The 19,449-nt window shown below is 53.2% G+C and overlaps 1 protein-coding gene across 2 annotated transcripts in view; it reads left to right on the top strand.

The window, feature by feature from the left end:
- Window positions 1-19,449, top strand: part of POLD1 (DNA polymerase delta 1, catalytic subunit) — a 509,877-nt gene that overhangs the window by 354,941 nt on the left and 135,487 nt on the right. For both annotated transcript variants that reach the window (XM_085616214.1, XM_085616215.1), the window contains exon 24: window positions 12,762-12,875. In XM_085616214.1, coding sequence (XP_085472340.1) covers window positions 12,762-12,875 — 114 coding nt within the window. The remainder of the gene's footprint in view (window positions 1-12,761; window positions 12,876-19,449) is intronic.

Here is a 19,449-nt window from a genome sequence, read left to right as displayed (position 1 = left end):
CGGGGGAGGTTTGGCATTCGCTTTTCGAGGATTACTCCTCACAGCGGTACTGTGTGTTTTTTCCCTTTGCTAGTTTTCAATATACGGTGCCTGGCACTGTGCTTTACGGTGCTGTTTATGCAAAGGAAATTCGTTTTCCTTTGCATTTTCCATCTTTTACGCACACTGTTCCCATATTCTCACAGTTTTTGGTGGTGGCTCCGCGTTGTGGCGTGGAAAAGTCTCTCTGAAGAAAACTGACGTCAGCGCGCCGGGGGAGGCATATATGTCTCCACTGACGTCACGTCCCTGGACGACGTCAGGGCAAAGCCATGTGGTGCCACCTCCCGACGCGCAGAGGTGCTGCTGCGGAAAATTTTACGGATCCAGTCTGACGCCTGGGGATATTCTAAGTTAAGGAATCTGCGGCTAGACTGGGCCTCTACCAGATACATAGTTACCGAAGGTAAGTAACTTGTTCCTCAGGCTCTTTCATGTATTACACTGAGGGTGTCTCAAAGGCCTCTTAGCCTTGTGCATCTTCCTTGTCAGCTACTCCAGGTTGCACATGTGTGATCTGCAATGGAATTTAAAGTTGTAATGGGACAGTGCATCAAGGCAATCTAAAGGGTTCCATCCAGGTCTTAGAGAAGGCTGCTAGAGATATGCAGTGGTGATTGCTCAAACACAATTGGTTAAGTGACATGCCTCACTCCCTTCCCCACGCAGAGCTGACTGGGGTGATGGACATATACCTGCCGAGCCAGACGAATGGCTTGCAACCCCAGCAGGTATTAGGCATCACTATGCCTGCTTCTTGGTTTTCATGGAGATCCATTTTGCCATTTTGTTGTGTGGATAATGAGTGATCCGAATAAAATAGCTTCAAATTCTTCAGGTGTTTGTTACTGAAATACAGTATGGAGGTTGCTCAGTGGCAGAAAAAAGTGATCATTTATTACATTGTATTCCAAAAGTAGGAGATCCAATGGTTTCTTGCCTTACTGTGTCAATGGCCAAGACCAGCTCTGTTTTTAATTTCTGTGTTGAGTTCCAGGCAAGGTGCTCATACTGCCCTTTGGGCCTCAAAAAAAGCATTCATCCTCCCTTGTCCATTTTACTACCTTAGCGCTGAAGTGGTCTCCTTTAACTGTCAATAGGTTTTTGCTGATGGCTCTTAGGCAACTCAAATCTCATTTGTGAGGATGGTTTAAAATAACTTGATGTTTGGGCTAGGCATTATTTTTGTAGAATGAAATTACCAACCATCTATATGTTGTAACATATGTCTTGTACTGTTGTTTTGAGGCACTCGTCTAGTTGCAGTTTATATTCCACCCATATTTCCAACTCATCTGAAACCCTTTCATCGCAAAGCTTTCCATGGCCAGGTTTCTTGTACTAGTATTGTATTATTTTCTTGCAGAACTTTTAGCAACCCCAGTCATCAGTTTTCACCCTCCTTTCTGCGGTACGTAATGGGCAGATTGCGGTGCCAATCGTTTCCATACCTAGCCATGCTTTTTGATTTTGGCTGTTTACAGGCTTGTTTCTTTTTGCCCCGACTTGTGTATTCTCCCTGGACAATGATTTATTTGTTTCGACTTTTAAGTTTTGCCCCTCCTTTTCTTTTCTCAATGTGACCTACTTGTTAGCTCTTCCTCCTGATGGATTATTGCATGCATTAAGCTATGTCCTGGGGGATTGCCACCTTGTTTGGAAAGTGTAAGTCTATCAGAAGAGCTACCCAGCCTCCTGAACCAGTTCTCCTTCGAGTTTTCCATGTGTGTATTTATTTTGTCTTGCTATTATTCTCTGGTTACATTAGCCATGATTTTAAGCTTTTCCTTTTTGAGTTTTTTATATACATTATCTTGGAGCCTTTTGTTAAATTTGTGGCAGGCAGTGCATCTCGTACCATTTCTGTTATGGAAGCAGGGACAGACCACTAAACTGTTTTCACCAATATCATTGATAGCAAAGCAAGAAAGTAAATATAAATCCCAGAAATCTGCCAGATTATCTCCAAGGACATATTCCAGACAAGAATTTCTGTTAATTGCAGGTGCTAGAAAGCAGTTATCTAAAGATAGACGTGAAACATAAGTAAGAAGTGCTTGCTTTGCACAGGGTTCTGTCCTCTAACTGTGCTGTAGACATTCAGGTTCTGAATTTAGGCTTGTAATGGATACTTCTACTCTTCAAAATTTCTTTTCTGCAGTGCTGCCAGGATGTCACCTTCCAGAAAATCAGGGTCAAAACCACTGTCAATTCTGCCTCCAGCACAAGTCCATGTCCTATACCAAAGCGGTATGCCTGTCGTATCTTGAGCCGAGACACAACTTGAAGTTGTGCAAGAAATGCAGCCTCATGCATCCCGAGGCCATTTGGGAGAGAGATGCCAGAATCACGATGCAGGTCTATGGACTTGACAGCTGTCCAGATCCACCCGCTCACCATCAACTAGCAAGTCATCCAAGACGTTGAGTGATAGATCAAAGAAAAAACACATAAGTGAAGGGAGAAGGAATTCTTTGGTTTCAAGATGTTCCTGCTCATGCGGTATGTCCCGGGGCCAGTGACGTGAAAACTGTCCTAGGGCCTCAACTTCTTTCTCGGAGTCAGAGCTGGTTGATGTCATTCATGCCCTTGGCCCTGTGCAGCGTCCGATTCTCCCCTAGCCTTCTACTAACACAATTTTGGTGCTGTCTTAACGCTGTTCCTCAGTCTAGTACTGCTCCAGTGGCTTCCCCACTAATGCCATCCACCTGTGCCATCTACAGCTGCCTCTAGCAGTGCATTCTTTCCCAAACCAAGGCTATTGTGATGCATTTGCCTAGGGATGAATACTTAACAGAAAGATCGCCCTGTTTGAGTCAAACTTAGATCAGCTCGAAATGCCTGATATTATGCAACATGAGTATGACAGCAGTGAGGGCGGTAATTAGCTCTCTCCTGTGAACACTGATGGTGCTTACTATCTGGCCCTGTGAAACGTAGGTGGTTTAGATACTTCAATAACACTCATGCCCTGAGTTCTCAAGAACATCAGGACAGACTGGGCCCAAGAAACCCTGGTGGCTCCTGATTGGGCACAGAGACTATGGCATGCCGAACTCCTGAGCTTGAGCATATGTCCTCCAATCAGACTGCCCCTCTGGAAGGATCTAATGTCACAGCAATAGGCACGGTCCTACACCCGGAACTTCGCACTTTCCAACTTCATGCTTGGCCATTGAGCGTGTACAGCTTAACACCTTCGACCTTCCTCCAGAAGTGGTTGATGTAATCTTGGCAGCCACGTGTCCCTCGACTCCTGTCCTAGGGACAAAATTATAGCTTTGTGCGGAACTCGCCAGATAGACCCCCTCCAAGTCGTTATCTGTTCTTTATTTTGCTCAGCAAAGTTTGGCTTTGGTCACAGTTAAAGGTCATCTTTCGAACCTCTCGGCTGTCCTACATTTGCCGAATCAGCATTCACTGTAACCAATTGTGATATAATTTTTTAAAGGACTGCAACACGTTTCCCGCTTCTCTCTTTGTAATGCCCCACTGGTACCTTAACCTTGGCTCAGGTCTTGTCTGTCCTCGACCCTGGAGACTGGATAGTAGCGTTGGACTTGCAGAACGCTTATTTTCACATCACCGTCTTGCCTGCCCACTGGCGTTACTTATTGTTCACGATAGGCCATGAGCATTTTCAGTTTACCGTGCACCCCTTTGGCCTTACCAGCGCCCCTCGGGTGTTCACAAAAGTGATGGTGGTGGTTGCCGCTCATCTGCGCAGATCAGGAGTTCCAGGCTTCCCCCATCTCCCCCCCACCATGGCTACAGAGGAGGGAGCTTCCTACGCTGTGGTGTTGTGTAGGGCGGCTGAGGTCTTGGGCCTCGAGCTTCCTATGGTGGCTGTCAGGACTAACCTCCTGAGGTGCTTCAGCCGGCAGCAGCTTCTCCGGAGCCCCTGCTACCTTTTAATGAGTCCCTCACCAACATCCTTCTGGGTATTTGGTCCAAGTCCAGCACAGGGGCTCCTGTTGACAGGATGATTGCTCAACCAACCGCCCGATCTACCCGCTTTTCCTCTCTGTGCCCTACCCCTGAGAGCTTAGTGGTCCAAGCCTCATCCTCAAAGGGCGCATTCCCTACTGCTCCCCCAGATAGGGAATCCAAGAAGCTGGGCCATCTGGGGAAGAAGATGTTATCTTCCGTCAGCTTACGACTGAAGTCGGTGAACACTGCATGTCTCTTGGGCCGTTCTACCCACATGGTGTGGGATACGGTCGCGCATGTGCTTCCACAGTGCCCGGAGGTGGCCCGGGCCATGCTCACCTGCTCTGTTGCTGAGGGTCGAGATGCAGCAAAGTTCACCATCCATGTGGACTGGATGCGCCGACTCGCTGGGTAGAATAGTTTCCACGTCTGTAGCCCTGAGGCGCTACGCCTGGCTGAGAACGTCTGGCTTCTCTGGGGTTGTCCAATCCATCCTTTTGGACATGCCCTTTGATGGCCGTCTCTTGTTTGGTGACAAGGCGAACAATGCGCTTGAGCGTTTCAACGACTCTAGGGCTACGACCAGATCCTTGGGCCTTGCAGCCACTTCTCGTCCCACGCAGTCTGCCTTTCGCCCCTTTTGTGGATACAAAAGGGATGCCTCACCACTTTCCACCCAGAGCCACAGGGCCTCGCATGCTACCCAGCCTCTGCGTGGCCAGGGACGTGGGGCATCAGCCTCCAAGCCTTCCTAGTCTGACCTTTCAGGGCAACCGGTTGCCAGTGGGCGGCAGGATCTGCCATCACCACCCCTACTGGCACGATATCACGTCGGACAGGTGGATTTTGCAGATAGTCCGAAGGGGCTACGCCCTCTCCTTCAAAACTACCCCTCCCTCCATGCCACAGACACTTCATCGTATGTCAGAGGATCATTTGGCCCTTCTCCGCCAGGATTGCGGCTCTCTTGGCCACGGGAGCTATTGAACGCGCCCCTGTGCCAGACGTAGGTTGTGGTTGCTGCTCCCACTACTTCTTGGTACCAAGAAGGACAAAGGCCTGCGTACTATCTTAGACATCTGAAAGAAACACGTTAGTTAGATTCCTCACCTTAGAATATCCCCAGGCGTCAGACTGGATCCGGAAGATTTTTCGTCAGCAATACCCCTTGCGCGTCGCTAGGCGTCGTCTGCGGCTCCGCGTCCGTCGTCGGCGTCGTGCGCCGGGATGACGTCGTCGGAGTACTTAGACGCCGCCCTCGCGCGCTGACGTCAGTTCTTCTTTTTTCCGCGCCAGTAAGCGCAGATCCGGGAGAGCTACCCCTTTTAGTCTTTTTTGACTAAATCTTTTTGATCATTTTTGATCCTTGTCTGTCGACATCTGGTGCCGGTAGGATGCCTGGGTTCAAGGCTTGTGAAGATTGTCATCGACTGATGTCGGTGACCGATCACCACCGCCGGTGCCTCTATTGCTTAGGCCTCGACCACGACGCGGAGTCGTGCAACGACTGTCAGGCCCTGACTTCGAAGGCTAGGCGGGAGCGGTCCCGCAAGCTTCTGGAGCTTCGCCACTCGGCTCCGCGTCGTGCGCGATCCCGGTCCAGGAGGAGGTCCAAGGATCGCTCGCGGAGCCCTAGCCGACGCCACCATCGCTCGTCGGGCTCCAAGTCGTCGGGTAAGTCTAAACACTCTAAGAAGTCGAAGCGGCGACATCGCTCTTCGGACTCCCCTCGCCGGTCGCGCGACTCGGCCGAGGGTCCAAGTGGTTCCACCCCCGCGGCTCCGGCGGAGCCGCAGGTGCCGCGTCCGCCCCCATACCTTCCGGTCCCTGGGGCTGACGCGGCGCCGGCGGAGATCAGTGCCTTCCTCTCGGCCATGAGGAGCCTGGCCCCGCCGTCGACGCCCGCTGGCGCGCCTTCGGGCCCCGCGGACTCGACTGGGCGACCTCGCGTGCCGGCGGCTCCGGCCCCGGCGCCGTCGACGACTCCGGTCTCGACGCCGCAGGTCCCCGCGGGGCCCTTGCCTGGGCCCCAGTCGACGCTGGTTGACCTTGTCACTCCTCCACCGGCGCCGACGCCTGAACCACCGACGCCGTCACCGGCGCCACCGACGCCGACGCCTGTGACGCCGACGCCCCGGTTTAGCCCTCATCCGGACCCGACGCCGGCACGGCGTCCGCCGACGCCGCATCCGACGCCGCTTGAGACCTACCATCTCTACAGTCCGGTTCCGATCATTCCTCCTGTTTATCAGGAATCGGAAGAAGGGGGCGACTGGGAGGGGTTCGAGGACCCTCTGGCTGTTCAGTCACAGCTTTCTCAGGACTGGGCAGATGAACTGGGGGAGGCCAGCGGACTGGACACCTCGCCAGACGCTGGATTCACTTCTCCTCCGACCGTGGCTTCGGAGGAGGGTGCAGCATTTTCTGTGGTGCTGCGCAAGGCGGCTGAGGCCCTTGGGCTCGAGTTGCCTGCCGTGGCTGTGAGGACCAACATCCTCACTGAGGTGCTTCAAACCTCAGCAAGCTCCACTGAGCCTCTGCTGCCGTTCAACGAGGCCCTCACTGACGTTCTGCAGGGCACCTGGTCCAAGCCCTCCACAGTTCCTCCTGTGGATAGGAACGTTGCCAGGCGCCACCGCCCTGCTCCGGGCGACCCCAGTTTCCTGTCCCAACACCCCACCCCCGAGAGTCTGGTTATCCAGGCCTCTACTTCCCAGTCCTCCTTCCCGACCGCTCCGCCGGACCGGGATTCCAAGAGGCTCGAGCAGTTTGGCAAGAAACTGTTCTCGTCCCTTAGTTTGGGCCTGCGGTCCTTAAATACCGCCTGTCTCTTGGACCGTTATTCCCATTCCCTGTGGGATACGGTGGAGAACGTGCTGCCCCTGTGTCCGGAGGAGGTCCGGACGCGTCTTACCCAGGCTTTGGCCGATGGGAGGGATGCAGCACGGCACGCCATAAGATGTGGGCTTGACACCACGGACTCGCTAGGTCGGGCGATTTCCACCACGGTGGCGCTCCGCCGCCACGCCTGGATGCGGTCCACGTCATTTTCCGGGGATGTCCAGAACACCCTCATGGACATGCCCTTTGATGGCACTCGCCTGTTTGGTGAGAAGGCGGACAGTGCGCTGAACCGTTTTAAGGACTCCCGGGCTACGGCCAAGTCCTTGGGCCTCTCGGCTCCGCGGGCGCACACCTCCGCTTTTCGCCCCTTTCGTGGCCAAGGAAGGGGCGCCTCCTCACGTCCGCAAAGCCACCAGCCGCAGAACCAACCTGCGCGCGGTCGCGGACGTGGCTTCCGCCGTGGCGGAAATGGAGGACGACGTGGTCAGCCCACATCCACCCCGGCAGCATCCGCCGCAAAGCCTTCCTAGTCCGAGCTTTCAGGCCCATACCACGCCAGTGGGCGGCAGAGTTCGCCATCACCTGCTCCACTGGCGGTCCATAACATCGGACAGGTGGGTGCTGCAAATCGTCCGAAGGGGCTACTCCCTCCCCTTCGAGACGACCCCTCCAGCCATGCCACCACAGCACCACCGTATCTCGGGGGATCATTTGGATCTTCTCCGCGAGGAAGTTTCGGCTCTCTTGGCCAAGGGGGCCGTCGAGCGCGTTCCGAGTCCAGAAGTAGGTCGTGGTTGTTATTCCCACTACTTTCTGGTTCCCAAGAAGGGCAAGGGGGGCCTGCGCCCTATCTTGGACCTCCGGAACGTCAATGCCTTCCTCCGAAAGGAAAGGTTCAAGATGCTGACGTTGGCTCAGGTTTTAGCTGCCCTAGACCCTGGAGACTGGCTGGTAGCGTTGGACTTGCAGGACGCATATTTCCATATCCCCGTCCTGCCGGCCCACCGGCGTTACCTGCGGTTCACGGTGGGCCAAGAGCACTTTCAGTTTACCGTGCTCCCCTTCGGCCTCACCAGTGCCCCTCGGGTGTTCACGAAAGTGATGGCGGTGGTCGCAGCTCATCTGCGCAGATCAGGGGTCCCAGTCTTCCCCTATCTCGACGACTGGTTGTTGAAGGCGGGCTCGCCCCAGGCAGTCGTCTCCCACCTCCAGACTACGGCGGATCTCCTGCATTTGCTGGGGTTTTCCATCAACGTGCCGAAGTCACACTTGAGCCCCTCTCAGAAGCTCCTCTTCATCGGAGCGGTTCTCGATTCGGCGCAGTTCCGGGTCCATCCTCCGGAACAGCGGGTCCGGGATATACAGGCCCTGATTCCCATCTTTCGGCCTCTATCCCGGGTTTCGGTCAGGCTAGTGTTGCGGCTTCTGGGGCTGATGGCCTCCTGCATCCTACTAGTGCATCACGCCAGGCGGCGCATGCGGGCTCTGCAGTGGGACCTGAAGTTTCAGTGGGCCCAGCATCACGGCAACCTGTCCGACCATGTCTTGATCTCGGAGGGTACTGCACAGCAGTTGCAGTGGTGGCTCACGGACCGCGAGTGGGTCAAGGGCAAGAGCCTCTCCCTTCCCCAACCGGAGCATGTCGTAGTGACGGATGCGTCCCTCCTGGGATGGGGTGGCCATATGGGAGAGGCGGAGATCAGAGGCCTCTGGTCTCCGGCGGAGTCTCGTCTCCACATCAACCTGTTGGAGTTGAGAGCGATCCGGCTTGCACTGAAAGCCTTCCTTCCCTCTGTCAGGGGAAGTGTCGTGCAAGTGTTCACGGACAACACCACCGCCATGTGGTACTGCAACAAACAGGGCGGGGTGGGGTCGTGGACCCTTTGTCAGGAGGCTCTGCGCCTCTGGACATGGCTGGAACACCAGGGCGTCACCCTGGTGGTTCAACATCTGGCGGGCTCTCTGAACGCCAGAGCAGACGAACTCAGCCGCCGGTGCATGATGGATCACGAATGGCGTCTGAACTCCGAAGTGGTGCAAGGCCTCTTTCAGCAGTGGGGAGAGCCTTGGTTAGATCTATTCGCCACCGAAGAGAACGCGCAATGTCAGCAGTTCTGCGCGTTGGAATTTCCAAGGCGGCACTCGCTCGGCGACGCTTTTCGTCACGAGTGGAGTTGCGGTCTGTTGTACGCATTTCCGCCTATACCACTTCTGCCCAGAGTGCTGAAGAAGATCAGGCGCGACCGGGCCCAAGTCATCTTGGTGGCTCCGGATTGGGCACGAAGATACTGGTATCCCGAGCTACTCAGTCTGTTGACCGATCCCCCGATACGTCTGCCCCTTCGGGAGGATCTTCTGTCGCAGCAGCAGGGGACGGTCCTCCACCCGAACCTGTCCAGCCTCCACCTCCATGCGTGGAGATTGAGCGGCGGCAGTTGATGCCATTTGACTTGCCTCCTGAAGTCTGTGATATCATTCTGGCAGCCAGGCGTCCCTCCACAAAGTCGGTATACGCCTGCCGGTGGAACAAATTTGTGGCATGGTGCACAGCAAAGGCTGTGGATCCCCTTTCCGCCCCTCTTTCTGAGGTTCTCCTCTTCCTTCTTTCTCTGGCCCGGCAGGGCTCTGCCCTGGGCACCCTGAAAGGTTATCTTGCTGCCCTCTCCGCCTTCTTGCGGCTTCCTGATCAGCCTTCTCTTTTCAAGTCCCCTGTAGTGTCACGCTTTCTCAAAGGCATTACACACACGTTCCCTCCTGTCCCCTTTGTAATGCCTCAGTGGGACTTGAATCTGGTCTTGACATTCTTGATGTGCGCTCCCTTCGAGCCTCTTCACAATTGCCCTCTTCGTCTTCTAACTCTAAAGACTGCTTTTCTGGTAGCCATCACCTCGGCTAGACGGGTGAGTGAGCTCCAGGCTTTATCTTCAAAGCCTCCTTTTCTATCTGTTCATCCGGACAAGGTTGTCCTTCAGCCTCGTCCCTCTTTTCTTCCTAAAGTGGTGACTCCATTTCACCTTGGGCAGTCTGTCACCTTGCCCACCTTCTTTCCGCCTCCGCATCCTTCCAAAGAGGAAGAGAGGCTCCACCGTCTGGACCCAAAACGTGCGCTCTCCTTTTATCTGGACCGCACAAAACAGTTCCGGGTGGACGACCAGCTTTTTGTTGGGTACGTGGGCGCTAAGAAGGGGAAAGCTGTGCACAAACGAACCATCTCTCGGTGGGTCGTTTTGTGTATAAAAATCTGCTATTCCTTGGCTAAAAAGGACCCTCCTGTTGGGCTGCGCGCCCATTCTACTCGGGCCACGGCGGCTACTACTGCCTTGGGACGGGGAGTCCCTTTGCAGGACATCTGTCAGGCGGCGACGTGGGCTTCGCTACACACGTTTGCCAGGCATTATTGCCTTGACAGCCAAGTCCGGAGGGATGGCTTCTTTGGCCGTTCTGTCCTCCAGGACTTTCTGGTGTGATCTTGGTTCGCAGACCCACCACCGGGGATGGTATTGCTTGGGTATCTATTCTAAGGTGAGGAATCTAACTAACGTGTTTCTTTCAGATGAACAAGTTACTAACCTTCGGTAACGATGTATCTGTAAGAAACATTAGTTAGTTAGATTCCTCACCGACCCACCCATCCTCCCCGTTCTGCGAACTGACATCTAGGGTTAAGGTTCTCCTTTCAGGCCCCTAGATTTTATTTTTGGCACCAGTGTCGGTCTTTGCATGGCTCTGCGTTCCTGGCGCGGAAGGCTATGTACAAGAACTGACGTCAGCGCGCGAGGGCGGCGTCTAAGTACTCCGACGACGTCATCCCGGCGCACGACGCCGACGACGGACGCGGAGCCGCAGACGACGCCTAGCGACGCGCAAGGGGTATTGCTGACGAAAAATCTTCCGGATCCAGTCTGACGCCTGGGGATATTCTAAGGTGAGGAATCTAACTAACTAATGTTTCTTACAGATACATCGTTACCGAAGGTTAGTAACTTGTTCGTCAGGAACGTCAACTGCTTCGGTGCAGCAGTTGAGGAAAAGTTCAAGATGTTAACCTTGGCTCAGGTCTTGTCTGTCCTCGACCCTGGAGACTGGATAGTAGCATTGGACTTGCAGGACGCTTATTTTCACATCACCGTCTTGCCTGCCCACTGGCGTTACTTATTGTTCACGGTAGGCCATGAGCATTTTCAGTTTACTGTGCTCCCCTTTGGCCTTACCAGCATCCCTCAGGTGTTCACAAAAGGGATGGCGGTGGTCGCAGCTCATCTGCGCAGATCAGGAGTTCCAGTCTTCCCCTATCTCGACGACTGGCTGTTGAAGGGAGGCTCGCCCTAGACTGTTGTCTCCCATCTCCAGACTACGGCAGACCTCCTGCATTCGCTGGGGTTCACTATCAGCCTGCCAAAGCGGCACCTGATTCCCTATCAGAAGCTCCTTTTCATCAGAACGGTTCTGGACACAGCGCATTTTCGGGTCTATCCTCCCGAGCAGCGAGTCCGGGATATTCAGGCTATGATACCAATGTTTCAGCCTCTATCCCGGATTTCGGTGAGAATGACACTGAGGCTGCTGGGCCTCATGGCACCTGCATCCTGCTGGTGGATCATGTCTGATGGCAAATGCGGGCTCTGCAGTGGGACCTGAAGTTCCAGTGGGCACAGCATCAGGGGAATCTTTCCGATGTCGTCCGGATCTCGGAGGGGACAGCGAGTCGGTTGCAGTTGTGGCTCACGGACCAGGATTGGGTCAGCAGCAGACCCCTATCCCTTCCCTAACCAGAATTCACAGTAGTGACAGATGCATCACTTCTGGGATCGGGTGGCCACATGGGAGAGGCGGAGATCAGAAGCCTCTGGTCTCCGGCGGAGTCTGGGCTCCACATCAACCTTGTGGAGCTCCGGGCGATTCGTCTTGCACTGAAGGCATTCCTTCCCTCTGTCAAAGGAAGAGTAGTGCAGGTGTTCACGGACAACACCACCCCCATGTGATATTGCAACAAACAAGGCGGGGTGGGGTCGTGGACCCTATGTCAAGTGGCTCTTCGCCTTTGAAAATGGCTGGAACATCAGGGCATATCCCTGTTAGTTTAACACCAGGCAGGAGAGATCTCATAGAGATGTATCTTTTGCATTCACGTGGCAATGAGCGAGGGCCTTTTTGGTGTAGAGCCTTAAAAACAATGCATATGGATTTAAAGATAATCCTTTGCTTCAGAGGAAGCCAGTGTAATTCCTGCGGGGTGTGTCAGGTAGAGGATTTGCGAGGTGTATTTAACAGCAGTTTTGCTGCTGCCACTTGCACTCTGTGAAGTCACTGTGCCAAATAATCTGGTATAAGGCATTGCAATAGTCCAGTCTACTGAGTATTTTGCTACACGCTTCAACGAGGCCCCTAACAAAACTAAGGAACTTTTTGAAAACTTCCTAAGAAATATGTGACCCTATATTGCTTTAGTCCCATACGGGTAACAGACAGAAACAACCCTGCAGTAAATAATAGTGATGCCACTAAATTGATAGTTGGATTGACAGGAGTCTTCGTCTGAAGGTGGGTATTTTTAAAACGTATGTTGTAGAACTGGCATTTTTGTAGGTTGTTTCATCCCAGGCACATTTTTGAGGTACTGTAACCAAAGGATCCTTGCTACATTTTTAATGTTTGTTTCAAAGTTGGTTATTGCAGTATCTTTAGAAATGCATTTATTCATATGGATTATTTGGACCTCATATTAGAAGTAACTCTACATAAACCCCCATTACATCCTTTTCTGTAGTTAATCCAACATATTTGAGCCTCAAATTATTAATCTGATCTCTAGTGTTCCCTCTTGCTGATCACGCCTAACTCCTCAATCTCAGACTTATCTACATACCCAGTATGAGACTGACTATGTACCCTTGGCAGACGAAAGCAGGACTACAGAAATAAAATTGTGCCTTTCTCTTTCCTTGCAGAGGGAGATCATACGCGATGTAAGACAGTGCTCACCTCCAAAGTAGGGGGACTCATGGCATTTGCAAAAAAGCGCAGTACCTGCATCGGTTGCAAAGCTGTTCTGAACCACGATGGTAAGTGACTGACTAGGTACAAAATAGTGCTTTGGTAGAGCTGGAGCATTATGTAATTGGTGATGGGTGACAACTTGGTTTGGATGAGGGGGATCCTTGCTAGAGAAAAGTTAGTCTGGTTGGTTAATAAGACACTCTAGGCAATCTGTTTTAGGCTTCAATGAGCTTTTTGCAGGTCTGAATGCTATTTTAAATTAATTTAAATGTCTTCAAGGAAGAATACTACCTACATGTGTCCAGCACACAGAGCTTAATTTTGTTGCCATATTTTTGTAATTGTCATCTTTACACTGAGAGGCTAAAGCGTAATAGCCTAATCAGTGGTGAATTGAAATATTTTTAAATTGTATGGATTTATGTTGGATTCCTATGTCCCCTTCCTGGCCTTCATACTCCCGAGCCGTTCCTTCTAACACGCTAGTGAACAGGAACATCTGCATGCCTTTTAAGAAATGTTAAGTAGGTATGCATGCATGGTTCCATCAGCCTTTTAGCCTGGTCCCCCATCACAGTATCTTAACTCTGCTCAAGTGGATAGAATATCTTTTATAATTATTTAGAAGTGATAACATTTCCAGCAAAACTGCCACGCATGGTTTCTGAAGGAACACTATCCATGTGATGGTGACATAGAGCGAAAAGGTTAATCATGTTGGAAATGAAGTGTGTGAACAATGAACAAGATAGTACTTGGATTAATATGATACACATATGTAATTTTATACGTAAGGGAGTAGAATATCGGTGGGTAGGGCTAAGTGATGGAGAAAATGGAACTTGAGGAGGGGAACGCATGCAATTCCATACAGTAAAGCGAGAAGGGAGACGGTGGGCTCACATTAGAAAAGGTGCGTTCTGAAGAAAATTATAAACTGAGGAAAGGCAAGTATACTCCTGAGGCAGTGCATTCTAATGAATGATTCCAAAGAGGTGTAAAGCACAATAGTGAGATTGCATGCATGAGTATTTGGGAATATTGAGGCAATGAGCATGACAGTGCAAATATTAGTGAGATGCAGGCAATTATGGGCATGAGACGGTTCAGCACAATAGTAAGCAGCTTGTACTCTGCTGTTAGCAGGTTATGAGCCAGCCTGTTTTCGCTCAGTAAAAGTTGAATTTTGAAAGGACAGAGTGCGAGAAAAAAAAAACATGAGATTGCCTAATTGTTAACTTGGGTGAGAGGTTTAACCCTACGTTGGAAGATTCACACTTATGAGAGATTTAGTGATATGAAGTGAATATTAAAGCTGTATGTTATTAATATTAACCGATATATGGCCGTTCTGAAGACAAAGAAATGTACGTTTTTCAATGTAACAGCATACAAACAGTGAAGGGTGAAAAAGTGTGAAATGTCATCAGGCGAAGGAGAGATGGATATCTGTGAAGTGAAGCAAGAAGAAGATGCGTTAAAAGAAACCATATAGTACCAGATTTCAATTTTTCATTGATTTAAGTGTGAGCTCTCGTAGGGTCTTCCAGCGTCTAATAACACCTTGAGGGAGTTTGACATTTGTGTGTGGGTCTGAGATGTGAAGGAAGGTAAAGAGATGAAGATTTGCGTATCATCTATATAGATTTGATATGACACACCAAATTAGCAAGTAATATCGTCCAGGTACAAGGTGTACAGAGAGAGGAGTACTATGCCAAAGACAGAGCTCTGGAGGACGAGGGCATTGGCAAGCACATTGAGATGGAAAGAAGTAGATTGAGAAATAAGAGAACCAGTTGAGTGAACACTGGTGCAGCTGAAAGGTGTAACAGTGTTGAGTAGGATAGAGTGATCAAGTAGGCCTGGTTCGTGTAGCATAAAAGTTGCAGATAAGACAGCTTGCAACTCTTGGGGGGCGCTAGATAGCGCGCACGCAGAATGGCCGCACTGCTGTGAGGCTCCTGCAGCCTGGAACTCAAATCCGTCATTTATCCTGTTTAAGCCGCTGCTCCCACGACCGACACTACCCGTGGATGTTAAGGGTGTTCTGCTGCAGCTTTGGTGAAAGCTGGGGCTCTGTGCGACCAGCCTCGGCGGAGTATGCGAAAGCGGTGGCCGGAAGGGGAGCTTAGCTGACGTGGGGCGGAGCGAGCCGCCCGGCGTGTGATCCACGCAAGTCCGAGGCTCACCACGAGGCAAGTGGGCCGTGCTGGGGACCCGCGCTGGCGGCACCTTGAGGACTGTGCGGATGGCGGAGAGGTCGCTGAGAGAAGGGGAGGCGCAGCCGGACACTACCTCCCTGCAGTAAGCAGCGTTGCTGTACGAGGATTATCGGTGCACCCGGAGCCCTGTGAGGAACGGCGCCACCCGCGGGAGAGACATACTGGACACGGTGAGGTGGGGGCCGGGGCGTGCGGCGGGTGCTGAGGGACAGTGTGCTCTGGTGAATCTGCCCCCCCCCCTGCTTCCCCCCCCCCCGTCCTCTGGAGCAGTGACGACGAGCTACGATCTGCTAGAAGGGTAGCGGGCAGGGTGTATGGCGGTGTCCCCTGCCCTGGTCTGGCCGACCCGCTCTCGCGACAGCCAGTGCTGAGGGCCCGTGAAGGTGAAGGGCTGGCCGGCGGAGACGACGCTCGCGCAGCGGGGATCCGGTGCGCGCTCCCCCCCCCCCCCTGCTGCCGGAGGAGGACGAGAAGGTGACCTAGACTGCGCCCACCCGACGGGGGGGGGCAGCTGTGTAGTGCCCGGGCCTGTGAGGGGGACTCGAAGGCTCGCCGCCACGGGGCTATTTGCTGTGACGCGACGAGGACTGGGCACGTCTCCTGTGTACCGGGACCTGGCTGGCCTCTCTCCCGTGTACCGGCCCGCTGTTTGGAGGTTCGAGGGAGGCGCCACGCTACGGACGCCGCGGACTTGCACCCTGCGACCTGCGGGGCATCTCGCTTCATTTGCCTGCCACGGCCTCTGTGGATATTAGGGATCCGGCGGCCGGTCTTCCTCTGGGGGCTGTGGTGTTGGACGCCTCTTACCTGCCTATGCTCCCTGATCGGGGGTGGCTGGTTCGGACCCGCCAGTAGCCCAGTGCTCACTACTGAGGTCGCGCTGTGTGCTGTCCAGGACTTCTGGGCCCACCTGTGCCCTTGAGGATAGCAGAAGCCAACATACTGGGATTTGCGTCAACACCCACGATGGGCAAGCAGGACAGCCGGCAGCCTAAGCTCACGTTTGACCCCCCCGGCGACCAAGAAGGGGGTGCGGGGTGCGCAGGACTCGGGAAGCACCCAGGGCTCGCCCGCGCCCGAGGCGAGTTCCTGCTCTCCGGCCACAGACCTACAGCACCTGATGCAAGAGATGAAGCAAGGCTTTGCTACAATTGTGGATAAAGTGGACCGGCTATCGTCCAGAATGGACGCCATCGCGCAGAAAATAGATATCCATGAAGAGAGGATTGCGGAAACTGAACGGCGGATATCTGATAAGGACGATACCACAGCCTCCCACACCGCGCGGCTTTCAAGAATGGATAATGTCTTGAGACTTATAGCAGCAAAGAATGAGGAGTTGGAAGCCCGTAGCCGCCGCAATAACATACGCGTGGTAGGGATTCCGGAGTCCACCAATACAGGGCGCATGGAAGACTACGTGGAAAAGATTCTCCTGGCCGCCGTTGGCTCCGACGCTTTTTCTAAGCAATTTATCGTCGAGAGGGCACACCGCTCTCTTGGGCCGCGGCCAAAACCGGGAGCTCCTCCAAGACCCATCATTGCACGGCTATTAAATTATCGAGACCGGGACACAGCGCTGCGAGCGGCTCGCACAGCTCAGACACTTTCGTGTGATGGGGTCAACTTTACCGTTTACCCAGACTTCACGCCTCTCGTGCAAGAACAGCGGCGTAAATTCCTCGATGTTAAAAAGAAACTGCGGGCCCGACAAATTGATTATGCACTACTCTACCCGGCGAAACTGAGAATTACCCACCAAGCACGGCAGCACTTCTTTACAAACCCGCAGCATGTAGAGGAGTTTCTTAAGGCTCTGAAGAATGGGCGTGCAGAGAGGTCTGCTGGTGGCGAGGAAGATCGAGAAGATGAACACTAGCTATGAGGGTGTGTTTTTTTGCTAGATGGACCTGCGAACTCAAGAACTATTGCCATATGCTTAATACAGATGCAAGCCTAAGGGACATGCAAACATGAAGACGCTGTGACTGTTTGGAACTACTTTGGTCGGATGTGGGACAGCGGTTGGTAACGTATTCCAGGCGCCACCTCCCCGCGCCTTCCCCTGCTGTGAGTGGGGGCGGGCCGTTGGGGGTGGATATGGGCGCACTCTGGACGGACCCCATGGGGTGTACCCCATTGCTTACACTGACTGTGCTGCTCCTGTTGAGCTTTCGGTGGGGAGTTATGGGTGGGGGGAGGGGAGGGGATTCTGGCAAGTTGGGGTTGCTTCAGTGGGTTGGGGGTGGGGTAGGGATGCACGTGACGGCCCTGGTCTCTCCCGCTGCCCTCGCTTCTGCTGGGGCACCTGTGCCCGGGCGGAGGGATTGGCACTGGCGGGGACCCCTGCTGCACACACTGTTTGTGACTATGGCCTGCGGAAACGATCAGGTAGGGACGCTCATTGATGGGTCGTGGGTCATGGGGTGTACGGGGCTATCTGTCCTACATTCGGGGGGTGAATGGGAGGGGATTGGAGCGGTGGCCCTAGAGCTTACTAGCCCGGGCCGCCCTGATGTACCCGCGCCTGAGGACTGTGGTAGGAGCTGGCATGCTCGGAATAATGGGGAATCTCTTGTAGATAGTTGCTGGACGACTGGGACAGAACGAGTGAGTGTGACGACCCTGGCCCAAACTTTAGATCAAAACGCTTGGAAAGGGTGGTTATGCAGGGCGGCTGACACTGGGTGGAACAGGGGGGTACGCTTTCCAGTGCTGTATGGGAATGACTTAGATACGTTACCGGTGGGCCATGTTCTTCAGAAGGTTATGGGAATTCTGTTGGAAATGTTCAAGATGTGGGGTGGAGGGATGGGAATGTTTGAATATGTTGTTGCACTGTTGTACGCGACCAATATCAAAGTGAGGTTTTTTTTGAAAATTATGGGTGCACCTGCTGGTGGCATGCTGGGGGACCCCCTCGTGGTGCCGGCCCCTCCCACACTTATTCACGTGGGGTCTGGCGAAGGAAATTGCAGACATATGAGACACAGGTGGTGGCGCTGCTCTGATGTTGGGGCGAAACAGCGGTTAAACATGTATACTTATGGCTGCGTGGGGGGCCCTCCTCTGTCGCAGCACTATCTTACTCTTTTATTGTCACCATGACACGAGTAGATTCGGGTTTAAATATCCTGACGTGCAATGTTAGGGGCCTAGGAGACCCACGAAAGCGGAGACAGATACTCTCCTATCTAGATCGCCATGTCATACATATTGCCTTTCTCCAAGAGACCCACTTCAGAGTGCAGGCCAGCCACCCCTTTGCTGGTAGATGGGCGGCATTTGCTGCCTTCTCCTCCTACTCTTCGTACTCTAGGGGTGTGGCGATATTGATAAAGAAGGGAACGCCCTTCAGTATGGAGGGCACTAAAAGTGACACTCAGGGGCGGTACTGTCTAATGTGGGGTAGGCTGGGACATGTGGCAGTTACCCTGGTCTGTTGCTACGGCCCCAACATAGATGACCCGCATTTCTTTACAGACCTCAATGCGGCAATTGTGGGCGTGGGCCCGAGACAGCTCATTTGGGGGGGGGACTTCAACACCACACTGGATCCGTCTAGGGACAGATCCCACCCGGCCCGCACCATTACACTAAGGCGCGTGCGAACCTGTTAGAAGCACTGGCTGATCATAACTTAATTGACACGTGGCGGCACCTGCATGCTGACATGCGTGAAGGTACACACTTCACGGCGCAAGCAAAATCATGGGCACGGCTTGACTATGTTTTTATCTCCCCTCATTTTCATGCGGCGCTTGAACATGCACACCATCTCCCACGCACGTTCTCTGATCATTCGCCGACCCGCGTTACATTGCGGGCGGCGGACCTGGGCCCCCCTGTGACTTCTTGGCGCCTGCAGCCCATGATGCTGCTAGATACTGTGTTTCAGGAGGAGTTACGGGAGGAATGTTTGGAGTTCTTTGAGCGTAATAAAGATTCCGTGACTGAGGTCGGAACCATATGGGATGCCTTTAAAGTTACCATACGGGGCGTATGCATCGCTAAGGGGTCAGGCGTTCTCAAAACCATATTAGCCCGCTTGCGTACTCTGGAGAGTGAACTTGGGGCGCTTGAGGTGTCGCTGGCCGACAACCCTGAAGATGCCACGCTCGCTCATATCCGCGAAAAGATGGCGGAATATATGACCGAAGCCGATCGGGAAGCGAAATTTAGGGGTAAACACTGGATAGCTCGTCGCTATGGCGAAGGCGAGCGGCCAGGGAAAGCCCTGGCAGCGACGATACGACTGACGCGCCCGCCAAATACTATATTGGAAATTGAAGGCAGGGACGGTGCAGTGTACAGAGACACCACGCTCATTCTTAACGCATTTGTTGAGCACTACCACCACTTATATACGTCGACCAGGGCTGGGGATCTGCACCTGCAGGACTATTTGGAGGAT

The sequence above is a fragment of the Triturus cristatus genome, chromosome 7, assembly GCF_964204655.1.
Source record: "Triturus cristatus chromosome 7, aTriCri1.1, whole genome shotgun sequence".
Classification (NCBI taxonomy): domain Eukaryota; kingdom Metazoa; phylum Chordata; class Amphibia; order Caudata; family Salamandridae; genus Triturus; species Triturus cristatus.
This window is presented reverse-complemented; position numbering and strand designations above follow the sequence as displayed.